Source organism: Thunnus maccoyii, chromosome 14, assembly GCF_910596095.1.
Source record: "Thunnus maccoyii chromosome 14, fThuMac1.1, whole genome shotgun sequence".
In the NCBI taxonomy this organism is placed as follows: Eukaryota; Metazoa; Chordata; class Actinopteri; order Scombriformes; family Scombridae; genus Thunnus; species Thunnus maccoyii.
Genome location: NC_056546.1, coordinates 19,089,323 through 19,108,556, shown reverse-complemented (window position 1 = coordinate 19,108,556; position 19,234 = coordinate 19,089,323). Strand labels below are relative to the sequence as shown.

Here is a 19,234-nt window from a genome sequence, read left to right as displayed (position 1 = left end):
ATAACCAGTGCAAGATATATTAGAAACCACAAAGCCACTACATCAAATGCAGAGTGACATTCCATTTCCTCAAAACCAATTATGATTGAAAGATTCATCATAACACTATATTCTAGAAGAAAGGTGTAGACCACCTTGATGCCTCTGACACTCAGCCCCTTTGACGCTCAGTCCCAACTTAAGTCAGGTTAGATATAAAATAACAGCTAACTAATGAGGTAGAGAGACAAATGATTCAAAAAGACATCTGCACCAGCATCTGAGCTCACTTTTGTTGACCGAGAATACTTTCCCTGAAAACATTCCGTTACTTCATGCATTGGGGGGAAATGATCCATTGAGAAATAACACAACCAATGATAGGCCATAAATTGTTAATGCTATTGGAACAAGTTTTGAGTTTGAATATATTCACACACAGAAGGATGGAATTCTTGAGATACTTGTGTCCAGATGTCTCGAGCATTGTGCACCATCTCGGCTCTAGTTCAATCTGAAAAGAACATTTGCCTGACCCACTTATGGGTGCTCTATCTGCTGGATATTTCATATTTTGCTGTGGTGGAGCTGAATGTTTTCTTGTTGTTTAATGGCCCATTCACTGCAATACAAACATGAATACTCTAGTCTTCTGAAGAGCCTTTTTTTGATCACTGTGACAGAGGTGAAGGTGTTCACACCAAATCAATAAAGCAGGACACAAAAGGACATGCTCCACATGCCTTTGAACACTACCTTTCCGCCGTGATGTCAAGGAACAATAGCATTCTTACTGTCGAGCAATCTTCAGCCTTTTATCATGTTATAATGTTTAAGTCAGAACAGAATAGATGAATTAAAAGTACTTAACCTCTATACTATTCAGATGTCATCAAGTGGAATTCCACATCCTTTCCCACAAAGACTGTGAATTTTTTTGTTACAAAGCTTTGAAAAGAAACCCTCATGAGTTAACAATATTACAGTAAATGCATGCTTTTTATTCAGACATTACATTACAAACCCTGACACTTGAATTCCTAACTGGCATCGTCTCTGTCCAAATGTAGCTGGAAACTGAAAACTGTCCACCATAATCACCCAGTGGGACATAGCCATGTGTGCTGCCAGTCATGGTGTGAGTGTGTGTGACCCCTTGACCATGGAGCCCATTCATTAATTGTCATCCAACTAGCCCCCACCACCTTGTTTCTCTTTACAGGCTCACTGCAATCCTTTTGCCACAGATCATCTTCTCACCCCCACAGCAACAACAGCCACTCAGCTGCTGTTTGGCCTTTCCCCAGGCCAGGTCCCCTCATGCCTGTACAACCACCAGCCAGGCCACACAACTGGTGGACTGTTTCTGTTTACTCACCCTTTTGCCCTCTTTGCCTGGTTCCCCTGGCTGACCTGGGACCCCAGCCAATCCCTAGGGAAAAGACATGTATCATACTGAATTGGGTGCTACATTCATAGGCATTTGGCATTGCAGGAAGAGATTATGGCTTGCTTCTTACAGAAACTGATGCAGACAGATGTTTGTGTCACATGTTCTAGGCAGACCAGTGGATAACTAGTGGGCTTATTTGCAATGACAGGAAACAGTACTAGCTCAGTTAAATTTGTGTGAATAGATAGGATATATTTAGGTGCAGTTTCCTGTCTTACTCATGAACAGTTTCTAGGTGAGATCTCCGCCATTCCCTTAATAGGCAGTTTGCAGCCTTGGTTGATCATTATTCTACACAGTATCTTGATAAGGACCTATTTGCAAGTTAATCATCACAAGTTCTTGTGTAATGATATACTTATGCTGGCTGCAATAATTGCTTCTTGAATTAATAGCTGTGCTTGATTATTTGAGAGCATGTTATATGAGCAAGAAACAATGGAAATGATATACAATAACTAAATGTGATGTTTATTTAGTTACCTTCTCTCCTTTGTCACCTTGGGGGCCCTGAATGTGGGTAATAAAGATTTATGTTTACAGGAAAATAAAAGCATACGTTTAAATCTAGAACAGTATGTTTAGGTATTTTCAGTAAAAAGTTTTATTAAAGTACCTGATCTCCTTTAAGACATTCGTTGTCAGCCTAAGAATCAAACAAACAATCAAAAACATGTCAGTCAGTATGAAAACATGAGGCACATGATTCAGACATGGTAAAACAATAAATGTTTTCCAGTTACAGGCAAGCAACACAATTGGTCATGATTATCCTTGGCCTAAATGACCCGAAGAGAAGTTAGGGCATGTCTATTACAACTCCCCAGACACCCTGCTGGCCACTGTCAGGAAAGGGCAGACAGAGTCGTCTACTCACCAGGCCAGAAAATGGACACAAGGCCACATACAACATCTCAGCTTTCAAATACAAGCCAAATAATTGGTGTCCTCTTTCAATTGGTATCCAAAAGTCAAACACTGTTGACATTTCTTGGAAACAGCTGCAGAAATGGACATTCACAACATATGGCTCTCACGTTTGTCAGAGGCCTCATGCAAAGTTAAAAAATAAATAAATAAAAAAAATTAACTAGGAGGCTGACAGCTCAAAGATATTTGCAGCTGTATCTAAAAAAAAGGGGAAAAAAAGAATGACAGCTCTGACCTGTGACACCCTAAATAAAACATACCTCAGTCTTCCTGCAGTGCTTTTGCTAATAAATCAATTATTCATGCACAATAGTACATCTTTTGTTCACTTGTGAGCACAGAGTTTTGACCTTGGGTAACAAGCAATATAATACAAATCCACTAGCAGCAAGTCAACACTACTTTAACAACTTCCCTCCCAACATTTTCGGCTCACACTCACCAACCAATTTACTGGTATGATGTGAGAAAGTTGGCTAAAACCATCTTAACTAGTCTAGTCAGAGACAGATTGTTACTTTCCCTGTGAGTATAAAATTAGCATTAGAGAATACCTAATGGATGGTGGCAGTGTTCTGTGGGTATCGCAAGCAATTTGGCGACATAAAAGGGGCAAGCCAGAAGCAGTGGGGCACAGTCTTTGTATCACCCTAGTGCTGATTAAAACTGGCAGGCTGATCCCCTCATGATGTGAACATCATTAGCTAACCACCTGCTGTATACCTTTAATCTTCAGTAGCTGTCAACTCCCTGGCTAAAATATATTGAGAGTGTTTGCATCTGTGCCTACACATTCACTGTATGTGTTGATAGGTGACAATGCAAGCATCCACCAGAGCTTGTATCTGCTGTCTGCTGACATATGTACTTTCAATTTGTGTGAGAGTATGTGTCCGGGAATGAGTACATTTCTAGGTTATGTTCTCTGTCCCCTGGATTTTACAAGAACACAGAAAAAGTCAGTCCAATTATAAGATCGAGGTACATAAAGTATGATGTAGTTCTTCCCAGGTGTCTGTAAATGCAGGAAGTCTGCAGAGACAAGCCACCAACCCAATAAGTGTACATCTCACCCTTGCAGGATACAGCCAGCTACTACCTGTCAACCTCCACCCCCACCCTGGTACTTGGAGCTCTATTTTTCTCTGCCTGGCTGCTCATCCCTATCCTTCTTGGCCCAAGTGAGGATGCCCACTGAGCCCTGTCTATCTGCTCCTTGTTTGACCCATTCCCTGGTGATGGTAATGTGACACAGAGACTGCTCACCTGAGTGCCTCACTTTCCATCTCTGTGGGCCAGATGTTTAAACACTGCATGTAGTGTCTGGTAAGCCAAAAGGCTGTCATATTTACAATGCTCAGTCCAGCCATTGCAGGTCACACCCACATGAGTACATTTCAACATTTCTACTTCTTCTGCATGCCTTTACAAATATAGACAGGATAATGAGATGGAAATGAAATAGTGTGAACTTACAGGCTGCCCCGGGGCTCCAGGCAGACCTACATCACCCTGTGAAGGAGCATAATAATTAGTGAAAACTCCTAAAACTCCAGTCAATAATATATTTAACATAAACTAATCCATAAAATGTATTTCAGACTTTTAAACATTGAGCCCAAAGGCTAGCCATCCTTTTTATGATAAAATCTGTCGGGTAAAATAAGATTGACCATGCGTCGCAGTAATAGCTCAATGCACTATGGGCTATAGAAGACCATTAACTGGTATTTACAGTATGTCATGAAATGAAGCCTGTCTGATGACTTTCACACTGTCAGACAACTGGCAGGTGGGCTTGTGCTATTAAATGTGACAGGCCTTAAAATAAACACAGCCGTACTATATCATGTAAAAGCTTTGCAGTGGATGGACAGGTATGATAACATTGTTTGGTGACTGTGACATACAGGCAGTCATGAAAAGTCATATAAGGAAAGAAGTAGTAGTAGTAGTAGATGTCTTTTGACGCCAGCATAACCGAATGTAAGCAATGATCTCACATCTCACATTTTACTGTCTCACTTGTTTTTTTGTCTTTTCAGATAAAACACATGTATCACTGTCCAATATTTTTGCAGTTCTCTCTCTTTTCACCATAACCCCAACAGTGCTTCATACTGCACAGAAGGAGCTGAAAATCAGTGGACTTTACAACCAGCAATACCTTTTTATCAGACGTGGATGAAAAAAATAAAGTGCTTGTAGTTCATCTATTTTGCTGTCTAAATAAATGTCACAGCTAAAATATGCCTGCTTGGGATATTCAGGGGACTCGTTACTTTATGCTTCCAAATCTGCCTCCCTCTGTCAGTTTCAATACAAACAAACGTTCCCTCCACCCCCACCCCCACCCTCCCATCCGGAAAATAGGATAAAATACCCTGTGATTCTCTGTTGTCTTCACAGAAACACACAGACCTCATTATAACTTCAAGGCTGGCAGACAGAGCATTGCACCTACAATTATGCGGTGAGTTCTACCAAAAGACAAAAACAACAACAATAACAAAAAAAAAAAAAAAGCCCCAATACGGGAGGAGAAATAAAAGAGTAGGAGATATGGCAACTAATTACAGGAAAAACATTTCATCTCATACATGGAAAATAATCCCACTGTGGGATGAAAAGAAAAGAAAACTTTAAAAAGACCAATATTTTCTGCATTGCAACAAGAGTTAATTTAATTCATGTCAGTGATGACAGTGAACAGACTGTAAAGGGGCTGCAGATAAGAACAAGGTTTTGCATCAAATTCCTCTGCTGCACTTCCATCTTTTCAGTGTTTTAATTCACAGGCTTATGAAACCAATCACAGCCTTCTGAACAGTATATACCTATGCAGCTGTTGGATTCCTAATATTTGAGTCCCAATGTCAAATATATTCTAAATCAAGAGGCCCTATGAGCAGTCCCCAAACCAGAAGGCAATAGTATGCAATCCACATTTTTGCTGTCGGCTTTAGTCCCATAGAAACTGTTTAGAGAGGGCAAGATAAAGGGATTTTGTTGGGTATGTCCATTACAAACAGCTATGCCTATGAATATACAAATACTCTGCAAATATAATGAGTGGAACACTTTCTCTCAGCCAGGATGAAAGCTACTATATATGACCATCAATGAGGTATTGCTAGGTTATGATAGCAATAACAGTATTCTTCAGCAGACCATGTTTGGAGTAGCAATCATAGCAGCACTTCAAACAGATGGGCAAACACGTTATTGAGACTGGGATTACAGCTCATGAAAGTCAAATACATTCCCTGAAGTATGTATTTTCATTAAAAAAATAAAAATGAAAACAATTACAGTGTAATTTTGTCCAGCCCAGAATGAATGGCAGACTCACTCACTTTGTCTCCTTTGGGACCAACTGGACCAACTGGCCCTAGGTCACCTTTCAGACCCTGGGAACAAAAAATATACAATATATTGAAGTATATTTCTTTTCACTGAGAATGACGGATTAGAAATTTGTTAAAAAAAAAAGACAAAGCCCAGCGTGTGTTACTGTATGTCAGTATGTTGACACCATTGTGGACTCATGCAGGTGTGAGATTCTCATGCCTGTCACAACCAGTCACTGAGAATACAGCAGATAATCTCAGTCCCAGCATGTGCCAATATGCTGAGAGATTCACAACCAGCTGCTTACATAGTGTCTACCCCCAAGTCCCTTTCCTCTGTTTTCCCTCATTGCATTTAGCTTTAGCAAGGACTGTGGTTGTCATTGCCTTTACACCTTGAAGCATAGGACCTGGGGGTGGGATTGAACTACGCAAGCTTGGGGCAAAGTCAAGCCCCGCGGTGGTGAAATGTGAAAGAAGAGGGACAGCTGAGATAAAGAGTGATAGCTGATAAATGAGGCTTGACACATATTGACAGGCTAAATTTGCAGCAAGCCTTGTTAGGTGTGACACATTTGGGCCAGTAGCAGCAAGTCTTTGAAATAGGTTAGGGAAGAACAGGAAAGACGGGGAGTGTGAGCGGTCTGTAAAATGACTCAGAAATACAATAATTTGTCATGGTTAAATATAGAGTTAGAAAGGCTATTAATAGTGAATTATATATCTGCAGAAGATGATTACCTACCCTTATCACATTAAGTCTGGCTCCACCAGTGATGTGACTAATTCATTGCCTATTCCCAGTGAGCCTCATCTCAAACACCACCATTCAAAAAACAGAACCCACGATAAAACTGGTGTAAAATAATTGCTCTTGTGGTAATGCCAGCTAATACAGCTTGCTGTGTAAGTTGCACTTATAGTGACATGATTTTATCAGATTGTATCACTTTATGTGGGCCTCCAGCACATGCACACAGTCAATAATAGGGCCGCTGTCTCATAGCTGTACATGAGAGCCCAAGTCTTTATTTAAATCGACAGCCTAACCACTTTACTGGGGCAATATGACACAAGGGAATCCAGAAGCGAATTCCCTTTGACTTATTACCAGATGTGTGGCAGAAATGAAGGAGCATCAGGGTGCAAGGCTCATCTGATAACAAGCAAGTAAACAACTTCAGGTACTGTTGATTACAGAGTATTTGATTAATCTTGTAAGACTTTTGCCACCATTTGCGTAATAAGCAGATCTTGTCTCATTATCATGGTGAACGGGTCCTACAATAAATATGTTTTCTTGTTACTGTGTTCCTCTTACAGTCATTACGTGATTTTCTCTTGTTATTTTGACAACAGGACCACAAGGCTGACGTCGGTTCCCAGTCACAGCTTTACTACACATGATTCACTTCAGCCATACAGAATGACATGCTTTATCATCATCTATTAAATAAAAAAGGATCAGCAATTCACAATGATATACAGTAACAACATACTCATTAGACAGAACATCTGTCAACTTGGAAAAAATGGTGTAACTCTGAATTTGACCGTACATTTGAAACATCCAGCATAAAAAGAAGCCGTGATTTTGACAGCGTGAAGTGCAAATGAGAGAATTATAAATGATATGTTCTGCTGTCCAGAACAGCATGAGATCTGCATTTTGTTAGACCATAGTTTTCTAGGAGTACTGTAGGGATATTCCCTTTGATCCAAACAAGTTAGGAGATGTAAGAACTGCAGTTTGCATGGCCCTGAAACATTAAATTTAAGAGAATCATCTGTTAGTATACTCTAGCAGAGCTTGATAGGGCATCTGTCATATTGGTGGTCAAAGATAGTCCTCGATATGATACAAACCTGCAGCCAAGGACATAAGAGATTGGAGTCATGGATCAATTATTTTATCAGTGGCCTCCTGCACCCGCTGACTCCCACAGGATTTTCAACCATTAACACGTGCTCCCGCAAAACATCATACCAGCCCTTTTCACTTCAATAGAGCTTGTGATCATTATCAACCCACATTCATGTTGCAGCCCAACTTAAAGTCGCAGAAATTGTATATGACAACAAAGTATCTGTCCATACCAATATATTTCAACTGAGTTTACAACATGTATATGTCTTATGGCATAGTCTCTGACTGCTTTGATTCCATAAAATGTGTGTTTTTCGAATTTGTGGGCTTGCAATTCACCTGAAGTGAAGCTTGACTCAATCTTCTGACAGAGGAAGTTCTGATCACCTGAACTGGAGTGACCCGCAAATAGCTGACAATTAAAAATCCAAAAAATAGGAAATCAAATAAATCTAAATTAGTGGATTCGTTACAGTGGCACTAATACCTGCTACAGTACTACCTATAGTATGTACAGTATATACTAAAACAACATGTTCTGACTAGTACTGTCATGTTAAAGTTAGAATTAGTAAATATCATATACTGTTACGTAGGTTATGTAGGATATTGTGACCATATTGTTATAGGTTAAGGTATAAATATAGATAAGATATAGATAAATATAGAAAGATAACATTTCACATCGCTGTTGCAAATCGACCTTCCCTTTCCCAGCATCCCCTCCTGCAGACTGCAGAAACAATATATTAACAGAGGAGAAGGACAGAGAACTGCCTTAATTCAAACAGAATAATGCAACTGGAATAAACTTGTCAAAGGTGGTGAGTTATTTTTTTCCATGGCACAACATGTCCTTATCAGAAACCAAATTCAGGTCAATCAGATGCTCACTTATTCAAAAACACCTACTATTGAATGATAGTTGCTCTGTGCCACAAAAAATGCTTTCTGTCGGTGAGCAGTTTAATTGCAACAGTCAACAAAGCAGTTTTACATAAGAGATCCAGAATGCTAACAATGCACTCTTACCTCATGTTGACTGATGCTTCCTTTCCCATGTGTGAGTTTGTGGTTGTTAATTTGGTGTGACAAAAGATACTTTCACTCAGAAAACCTGACTGAACTAAATGAACAGTTCTGTGCAGGTGTGGAAACAATGCTGATAAAACATTTCAGCTGAAAGCTAGATAATGATCCCAAAAGACAGCTAACCTATAGAGTGCAACAGATAAAATATCTTCGATAATAATTGTCTTGACTATGGGATTATCCTGATCACAACAGGACTACAGTAACTTCAGTGGCAGGACCGACAGTAAACAGTAGACAAGTCATACAGGACTGTGCAGACATCTGGGCTCGTCTTTAGTATTTAAATAACAAGAACAAGGGCAATTAAAAGTGAGCTTCCAGTACTGCCAAAAACCTGGCTGAGGTTTTTGGCAGCACTGCAAACTTTGCATTCTTACCCACAGACACATAAAATAAACACATGCAATAAACTATTAACTACTTATTCTGATTGTCTAAGTTGTTTTATTGCTATTACAGTACACTGTGCTTTCCGAATTAATTCAGAGCTGGCTCTTTGGATATGTTCACTATCTCTTTTGGTATTTTGTATTAGAACACATATTTGTCAATAATAGAGACAAAAAGCTTTTATGTGATCATTTTGAGAAGTAATTCTTAATTTTGTACTACACTATGTTAATTAACCTGCCATTATTTGGTTCTCACATCACAGAAAACGTTTCCAATTCATTCATTAGAGTCCCTTTTGGCAAAGTAGAAATTCAGCTGATAAACAAATACTGTATTTAATAAAACTGATACATGACAAGGTTAGTTCCAATTCCCCAGAGCAAAATCAACAGTTTTTTTTTTTTTAATTAAAACTTACTTGCTGTCACTGCAGCAAATGTTGCACAAATCTGTGCAGTCAACTGTTACCTGCCAATCTCATACACTTGTCAGTGTTTGAAGTTTTGCCAGAACACTTTCTCATCTTGTTTCTCTCCCTACACTGAGCCTCTGCCTATAGAGACTTTGAAAACTCTGATGGACTTGTTCAAGTGAAATTACATCTCAGAAACAAAGCAGACTTTGGTGATAAGTTAAATAATAGCAAAACTGAAAGTCTACATCAGTTCTAGTCTAGAATGGGGAAAAATATACTTATATTTGACTGGTCAAATATCATTATTTAAAATCTAAATGTTTGAATGTAGTTGTTAGAAAAGCAGAAGCTGAAATGTTCATCTTAACTGAAATGTTTTTAATAATCTTAACTGACCAACACTAAATTCTACAATTAAGATGTACAGGTTTGTTGATAACTGTCAAGATGGTTCCGCCTCTGAAGTAGGAAACATCTAATGACCCCTTAAGGGAAAAAGCTGATTTTTCCCCCCTTTTTTTTTACCACCCTACCTTACACAGCATTCCCTAGAGTAAGTTGCTGCCCTTCTGTCTAATGAACTCAGTTGTGTGCCCATAGGCCCAATTTGGGTGCACGGCAACACAGAGGGAGATGTAGACTAGAGGGGCCGGATATATTGTTAGCTTTTGTTGCAAGCTGTGGGCTTTGTTGCATTCATGGGGTGGGATGAACGAAAGGAGAAGGAGCTGGCAATAGGCTGATGCTGGTTGTGTGGCTGCCGTTCCTGCAGCATGAGGTCAGAGCACTGTGGGGAGCTGTGTACACTTGCCTGCTAATTACACACACCACTGTGTCTCGTCACTCCTGTAGCGGTGGGGCCACAAGACAATCTGGCAACTCCCCAGCACAAGATGACTAGCGCAAGCAAATAAACAGAGCCAGGGAAGCAGGGGTGTACAAATGCAGTCTAATTATGTTTACTTATACCTTTCACTAACCAGAGCAGCTAAGTGCCCTTGTCTGACAAGCGGAAGAATTATTGTAAGTTACTGTACACAGTTTAATCATCACAATCTGGGTTTTACCTATTGGGGGAGAGGCTAAATTAAAATTGTACGTGTAATAAGTATTCAGAACATTCTGGTGGAGAAATGTTGTTACACTGAATGACAGGACTTTAAAGCTCTGTGGAACAGGATCTCCAAGTAACATAGATATCTTGAGTGCCGGCCTACAAATGCCAGGGAGGTTACAGCAGGAAATGCCTTTTGTGACTTTCCATTTGGTCAGCGATACACCACCACATACAGCATAGTATAAGACTAATCACATTGACATTGAGTGCTGGAAAAGATAGCTTATTAGCATGTCTATTACAAACTATGAATAAAAATAGTAATACAGAGGCAACCTGAACAAAGGGCCATTGCGTGAGGATATCAGAGTGCACTGTCAGAGATCCTGTGGTGCAGTGGATATCATGTTCTATCAGTGCTGCTTGACTCCTTTTTCTATGACACTTCACTCCTCAGCTGAACATCATGTATCCACAAATGTAATTGGGATTACTCGCAAGATAACACGGTGTACACTCCTCCTGTCCCATAGGACGTGTATCTGCAAAACGATACTAGATCACATGCTCATACATAGAATTCTGGCTTCTCAGGTGTCTACTCGAGCCTTAAATAACATACTAGCTTTAAAAATGGAATATGAGCTAAATGCAGTAAAGGGAGAGAGTAGAGTCTCGTAGTCAAGGTAAATAGGTTAACTGAAATAATCATGAAGGTTTATTTGCACAACATTAAGGTCTTTGATATGTTGTAAACATATTTACAATCAGAGATAGTAAGCGACCTTACATTTTTTGTTATTACATCTTTACTATCCTCTAGTGCCTCTCTACTGGCTCCTTTTTTACCCTCTAAATAAATACAAGGAGCATTGCAACCACAATTTACTGAAGTTAAAGTTAAATTATATGTTTTGACGGGAGAATTAAAAGGAACAGAGTAATATTTAATTCACTAGCTCAGCTTATTATCAATATTGAAACAGGGAAAATGAAACTGAACCAAATGAATCAACTCCCATTTGATGAAAGATACAATTACATCTACCAGTATGAGCATGACATTATATAGAGTATTACTTATATGTATTATGACCACCTTTGTAATGTTAAAAAAATCTCTCATAGAGCTCTAACAGACCAAAGAGAACCATCTAATAGCCAAGAAAATTAATGTAATGTCTACATTATAGACCTAGAACATCTAGGATGGGCAAAAAACGTCTTTGGGACTTCTAAGTCTCTTATAACTGATTACTGTAAATGATTAACTGGTTAAGGAGAGCAGCCTTATTGCAGCCTGATTCAGTCGATGAGGCTTAACTTCATTCACTTGGAGGCACTGGGGATACTGGTTTTAACCCATTAATCCCATACTGCTAAATGCTCACTGGCAAGACCGGGGGCTAGGCATGTCATATATTTTATTCCAGTATCCTGCCTTCATATTAATCTAAATCAAATACAAGAGTTAGGTCAAGGAATCAAATGAATCAGAGAAAATAGCACAGCTGTGGAAAAGGCCAATAATGAACATCTCATCATGGCTTGATTTATGCTGTCATTTCATTGGTAGGGAAATTGTGTAATAACTTAAATTTACTTCATTTCCAAAGAATTTCCAGAAAGGTTGATTCAAGAAAAATGTAATATATTGTATCAATTATAATCAGTGGCTGAAGGTAAAGTTGGGATTACTTACTAAGAAAAGAAAACCACCAGGGCTAAAAGTGACCAATTCTGTTATATTTCTTCACTATAACCAATATTCTTATATTAACAATGGATTACATGACATGAAAGAGGTTGCTTGTAGTGAAAAACTACGACTGCAGATAATTATCACCAGTTCTCACCAGCTCTACAGAGCGCCTCAGTGTTTTGTGGCCCACAATGTTACTGTTTTGGTTCACTTTCACTACCCTCATTAGTGATATTTCCAGCTGCAGCTGCTGGCTGTTTTCAGCAAAAAAGCTTTGATAAACCCATGGAATCAGCAGAATGTGTAAACAGTCAAGTGTTTGCTAACATTTTAACATATCAGCTTATAAGGTGATATTATGTCATGTGATGTGTTTACAGCTTGTTTCCACTTCCCCCAAGTAGCCAAAAAATCAATTAATGCAGATTTAAATAAGCTGTTACAGCTTAAAACTTTTAAATCAGTAATTTGTTTTTACTTAAAACATTTGTTTTATTGTATGTTACTGCAGTGTAGGCTTTCTAAAAACACCAGAAACTGGCCACTCTTTGAGGAACAGTCTGACATTTTGGGGAATACACTTGATTGCCATTTTACTAAGTGTCAAATGAAAATATAGGTGTAAATCTCTCATCTTTGTGCTCCTGGCACTAAGACAGGTTAAGAACATGTTTAAAATCCTCCTCCACACAAAAAATGTGTTTTGCTTATTGTTACTTAACTTGAATGTTGACTTGAATGACTTTCACTGTGCAGAATAATGTAGGCGCAGAGTTTGACACCAGAAGGCTGTTTTCACATTCATCTGCTGAAGGGGGAAAGTTTCTTTGTGCTTACTGTGAAAATCTAAGTTTAAGGCGTGTATATACAAGCATGACTTGTGACATCACAACTAGTTTGGAAGCCAATCGAGGTCAATCGTGGTCCAGTATGCAACTTACACAAGTATGATGTGGAAACCTGAAGCCTCCAGTGCACTTACACTGAGAATGGACTTTTTAGTGAAGTAGGTGACATGTTGTCTCTAGCAATTAAACTTTTGAAATGAAAATATTTGCATATTCATAGATGCTGGTTTTTAATGAGGTAGAAGGAGTAGGCCGATATGCCATTTTAAGAATTTTTCACAAAGTAATTGAACTTATTTTAATGAGAAAACATATCTAACACAAATTATTATTCAAAGAAGAGTATTTTTATGTCTTAAAACATGTCTGGATGGGGTCTTTAACTTAGCTTAGCTCAAAGATTTGAACAAAAGCCACTTGACTCTTGATTATATTGGTGACTAGTGTGCTAACTAATAAGATATAGCAAGCAGGAAAGAGAGCTTTGGGTTAAGCTAGGTTAAACATGTCCCAATTACAAGTTTGACTCCTACAGAATGTATGTAACAAGCCTGCTACAAGCAATGCTTCAAAATGTAGCCCCATTTATCTACTTTTCTCTTTGTTTCAAATCATTCAAGGAAGTGCAGCACAGTTTAATAAATCCCTGGAGGGTTTGCATGGTGAGCTCACTGAAGGCTATCGGAGCCATGTCAGCGTGACCAAAGAGAGAAAAACCACCCATATGGGATGTGCACAGATCAAAAACAAGCCACCTTTCCTGCTAACCTCCTAGGGAAAAAAAGCATATGCCCCAGACCTATCCCTGTACTGGACACACTGAGATGAAATTGATATTGATCTTTTCATCTGACTGTGGGTTTGTTGGCATAAAAGCTTATATCTCAAAAATGGTGGAGTGCACCTTTAATTGCACATGAATAAATTAATAACTGTGATTGATGGCAGAACATTTGGGAAAGATGGAATTGGTAGTTTCTATATTTCTAATTACTGAATAAGTACTGACATGAGATTCAGCATCTCATTTCTGTCAACTTGGAGCCCCTGGCGATGCCTCCCATACACACAAAGCAGGAGAGTCAGGGAGGGCAGAACAAGCCAATGCTGCCACAACTCACTACACTTTTCAGACACCCTCGGGTGACTTTACTTCTCTAAAACGACAAATCTTGCAACTTTTTGACTCCCACTGTTTCCAGCTTATGTACCGCTGATGTCCAGTCAACTGGAGCCCAGTTAGAACCAATAAAAGAAGCAGGAAGAGCTGCTCACAGTCTCTGTCACTCTTTCCTCTTGATTGCTGAAGCACCAGAAGCAATCGGTGAATAAAAACGCCTGAACTGAGGAATCACTCACACTCTTTCATAATAGTTTGTAATATTATGACTACCATTTAGTCAGCTTTGATGTGCATGGAGTTAATTTCCAGTTAGGTGGTCTTGCTCCCCTTCAAATTTCTATGTAAATAAACTTGACCATGTCATTCATATGCAAATGTACACATGACGTCAACTGGCTTTTTGAGCTGCCAGTAGCTACTTACCTTAGAACAAAGCGAGTCACGCTGGTTGTGGGGGTACAAACTAATGCTTGAGTTTACAACCTGCCAATTTTGCTTTTTTCCCTTCAACCAGCATTTTACTTGGATTACTGCATACGTATCACTTTCAGGGTAATGCAGGGGAAATACTGATGGGGTTGAGGGAACACAAGGTACAAGTACAAAATCTATGCTGTCCAAATCTTCTTAATCAACTTCCTTAATTTATTTAATAAAAAGTACAATGAAAGTGGACTACTTTTGTTTTCTTATTATCATCAGTAATGTACCATTAACATAACAGAAATATTATTTAGTTGCCTTAGAATCTTAAATTCTTAAACATTAATGATATTATGTCATTATAGAGCAGTCTGTGTAAGGGGATAACAATGTAAAAGTTTAATCCCAGTAAACTATTTTAGTTTTGCAGAAAACCTAATTTAACAGTTTATTCATCATATCCTTCCTTTTATCACTCCATGCTCAACAAAGAACAGACTTAACTTCTACTAAATCATTTATTTCACCAAATACCAAAATACCGCCAACTTTTCAAAGTATCCAAGTATTAGATCGTTTTTAGTTATTTTCTTTTAACAAATTCTTCTAAACTCTCTGTCCTCTTGTAACTGAACAGTTAGTACATCTTAAAACAGTAACTTTCCTACATGTTCTAATTCGTTTGGGGATACAAGGTACTTTTATTAGTATAGCTAAATACTCTTTGGCTCGATATACTTATGTTCAGTCTTTTCTGATTTCTCTCAGAGTTGTGCAGGTCCACAACCTCTGCAGGGAGGCGGATTTCTGTGGCAGCAGTTTGTCTACTCAGGGGGAGATGACAATGAAAATAAGTACCTTTATTAAACCACTTTAAACTGACCATCTGCGCAGCCATCATCTAGTGAGATGTGCCACTGTGGGCAAACAATGCTTTACATCATAAAACATCCTTTTATTTAACTAATACTTTAAAGGAATGTGCCCTACTTTGATCTTGGCTGGAATTGCGATCCATTTCTAATATTGATTTTAGTTAAAAATAATATTAAAATAATTATTTACAAGTACTTCTTGATGAATACTGTAGCAACACTGTGGTTTATAGTACATACATTAGTTAAATCACTGCAGTCAAATTTAAGAGCATGCAATAAAGATTAACCTGTAACGACATAGAAGGGGCTTATAGTAATCTGAAAAATGAGTTTAGTCCATTAGTATGCCAAGCCAATGGTAGCATACATATCAATTAATTTCACCACAGAAGGACATTGAGGGCTAGAACACACTTAGATCTACTTCAGATATGACAGGCACCTGAAAGCAGCCACACAGAAAATTCTGCTTCGCTCCTACCCCCAGGGCATCACACAGAAAATGAAAAGCCTATAAGAATTGATTCCCTGACGAAACTAGATCTGGCTGATGTGCTATGTATGGAATATATGTCTGCTGGAGATAGTAGTACTTACCTTCTCCCCATCGATTCCCTTTTGCCCTTCTGATCCAAGTTCCCCCTGCAATGACAAGACTGAAAGTTAAAAGGCAAAGAAAAGACCCTTGAAAAGTTTATACTTCAATCTCTCTTTTCTTTTTAGTTGTCCATACACCAGGTCTATACAATTTGGCACAGTTCTTTAATACCATTTTCTGTAACGCATTATTGGAATCAACCTCTCCATATTCCAAAACAAGATTAAAGAAGAGACGCAGTCACTTCAAAAACCTTGATTTCTGTGTTGTGACCAGATGTTAAATTAAGCAAATAAATACATGAATCCACATTTATTTCTACTACATGTCAGCAGAACTCTTTTTTACATGAGACATGAATAGTATTTATATGAACTCATTTAAAACATTAGGGATTTACAGCAATTTCAAGAAAAAACATTTTTTCTCAGCAGCATGCAAATGTAAACACCAAGTGACTCCACAATCTAATTAGACTATCCATACTACAAACGGATGTGTGTTGTTGGTTTTGTATTTCAAGTTTTGTGGTTACAAGAATGTCTCTACATCTTCACAAACAGATACACAGATGTCACCAGGGAAACACTGTGTCCCACAAATGGCTTTAAAAGTTTGTCATACAAACTTTGAACTGGGGAATACTGGTTTCCAGTATTATGCACCTTACTACTGGAATGACTGCCAAACAGACTGAAGTTAGAGACACTCATTCCTCTGAGGGACTTAAGATAGTTTTATGAGCTGATATTCTTCATAATGATTGTGAATGTTTTCAGTTGTGTGTCTGAGAGTGAGTATGATGATTGTTTTACGATGATCTTATTGTGAACCTGTGCTCAGGTTGCTCTCTTGCAAAAGAAAGATTTCCTGAATAAAATAATAACATAAACCATGTTCCATGGTAGCAAGACATAAAAAAGAATCTTTTTTAACTTTTTATCTTTTAACTTTCAAAATGCATCTATTTACTGAAATAAAACTGTGCTAAAGGTGGTGAGAGTATCCAGAACTACTTGTGCCATTAATGGTACAAAAAAGTCAAATCTCAAACTCTAAAACTCATTCACAGTTCCTTTAAATTTTGCTTAGCAATGAATGACACACTTGCACCACAGTGACACTGATACAGAAACACATTTGGGAACCAGATACCAAATTCCAAGCAATGTTGTTTGCTTTGTGAGCTCACTGCATCATTTCAGTTTCTGCAAAGTCTATGGCATGCATAAGATTATGTGTAGTCAGAGAATAAACTATTGGAGGCTTATTTCCAGAAATATAACATCTTAGATGCTTTGTGATCACTGATTTTTCTAAAGCTACCCTGCCACCACTTTATACACATTTTGCCAGAAATGTGTGAAATGTCTTGTCTTTGTTGACTCTGTTTTTAGAGTGTGACCTATACAGTTTCATGACCTTAGCTGGCCAATGACAGTCTTGCAAACTGCTTTATTATAGCCTTCACGGACAACCATATCATTACTCTTATGATATCAGCAGTTGCAGGAAATTGTTGTTTTCAAAGTATGGGTACCAAAAGAGCCTGAAAAAGTGTATCTTTTAGATTTTGTCCAAGACCACTAACTAATCCAGAAGTGCATTGTGTCATCTTTACAGAACACCAAACATGTCATCGCCAGGTATATCAAATGGCTAGTGTATACAGGCACTTATACATAAACATAAGAGGCCTCATGGACAAGGAGCTGAGCTGATGCATAAACCATTACAAGACACAGCACTGTATATTAGCATCAGTATCAATACTACTGCTTTTGACTTTTCTTGTGCACTGTTGTGTAACGAAACAGCTTCAGCTGGCTCCTGAACCTCATCTCAGCAAGCACAAGTGGAGAGAGCTGTAAGTGTTATTCCATATTCCATGTATCAAGGTTCATGAGCAAATATGTCACCCCACAGTGAGCTTAACATATTCAATGGATATAGGTTCAGGATTAAGCCGGCTTCCACATCTAGGAATGATCCTATTTATTGCTGATGCATAAACTGCATCCACAATGATCTACAGTACAATTGCATGCAATGAAATATGTAGTGGATATGGATTTTTTTCTTCTTGTTATGCATTTTCCCCACAAACTCCCACTTACTGGCATTACCCCCACTTACTGGCATTATAGTAAGTCGGGGTTCCTATAGTGGCTGGACCTGCCCTCCTTCATGGCAGGAGATTAACACAGATTTCCACATAAGAGATGCCTGATTTGATGCTCAACAAGCTTACTGGTGACAATCAAACAAACAATAAGAGTGAGCAGGTCAAATCTGCTAAATCTGACAATTCTCTGAACTCTTCAGGACAGCAACACTGAATTACAAGACAAGCACTTAGAAAGTCTACAAACTTCCATTAACCCTCATCCTAACAACATACTTAACATACAAGGACTACTGACTGGGATCCCTGAGGACCCCAGGAATTAACTACTGTAAGAAACAACCAACATAACCACCTTTTGTGTTTTAATTTGTGTTTTTTTTGTTTGTTTTTTTAAAAAACACAAATTAAAACAGAAACAGAAAACAATGATACGAAGTCATTAGGACCAAACTGATTGATAAAGTCATGAAAAATTGGAATGATAGAATAAAGCACCTGTGAGATATGACAAAAACGTAAACCTCTGGGGTCTGCAGGTACCCCAGTTGGTAGGATTAAGGTTAAATGTATTTATCTCTCTTGACCCCCACTGTTGGCCCAGTGAGGGTGTAGACTGTTACATGTTACCTCAAATACACAGAAAGTTATGCCTGACTGAAGAGTTTCACAGGGAAGGCATAACTGAGACACTGAGGTTCACACACAGATCCCAACCCCCCTCTGGACAGACAGCCTGACCATCTAGTAGAAATTGCTAGTGTAGTGACAAGGACATGATCCCTTACTGGCTTTCAAACTAAGGAAGACTGCCAACTGTTTCCAATGGGGCTCCTGGCCAAGGCAGAAGTGCCGCTGCCCAGGACTGAACTCAGGTCCCTGCAGTGGTATATTTTCCCTTGTGCCAACCAGGCACCACTTGTTGATTTAGTTTGATTCTGAGATTGCTTTTTTCTTTGTTGTTGTGACTGGTTTGATACAAAGCAAGCCAGTGATTC

General features: G+C 38.6%; 1 protein-coding gene across 1 annotated transcript in view; it reads right to left on the bottom strand.

The window, feature by feature from the left end:
• LOC121911328 (collagen alpha-1(XIX) chain) overlaps positions 1 to 19,234 on the bottom strand; it is a 95,256-nt gene that overhangs the window by 58,273 nt on the left and 17,749 nt on the right. The window contains exons 11-15 of the mRNA XM_042432693.1: positions 16,111 to 16,155; positions 3,839 to 3,874; positions 2,049 to 2,078; positions 1,916 to 1,942; positions 1,358 to 1,411 (exon numbers count right to left, since the gene is read on the bottom strand). Coding sequence (XP_042288627.1) covers positions 1,358 to 1,411; positions 1,916 to 1,942; positions 2,049 to 2,078; positions 3,839 to 3,874; positions 16,111 to 16,155 — 192 coding nt within the window. The remainder of the gene's footprint in view (positions 1 to 1,357; positions 1,412 to 1,915; positions 1,943 to 2,048; positions 2,079 to 3,838; positions 3,875 to 16,110; positions 16,156 to 19,234) is intronic.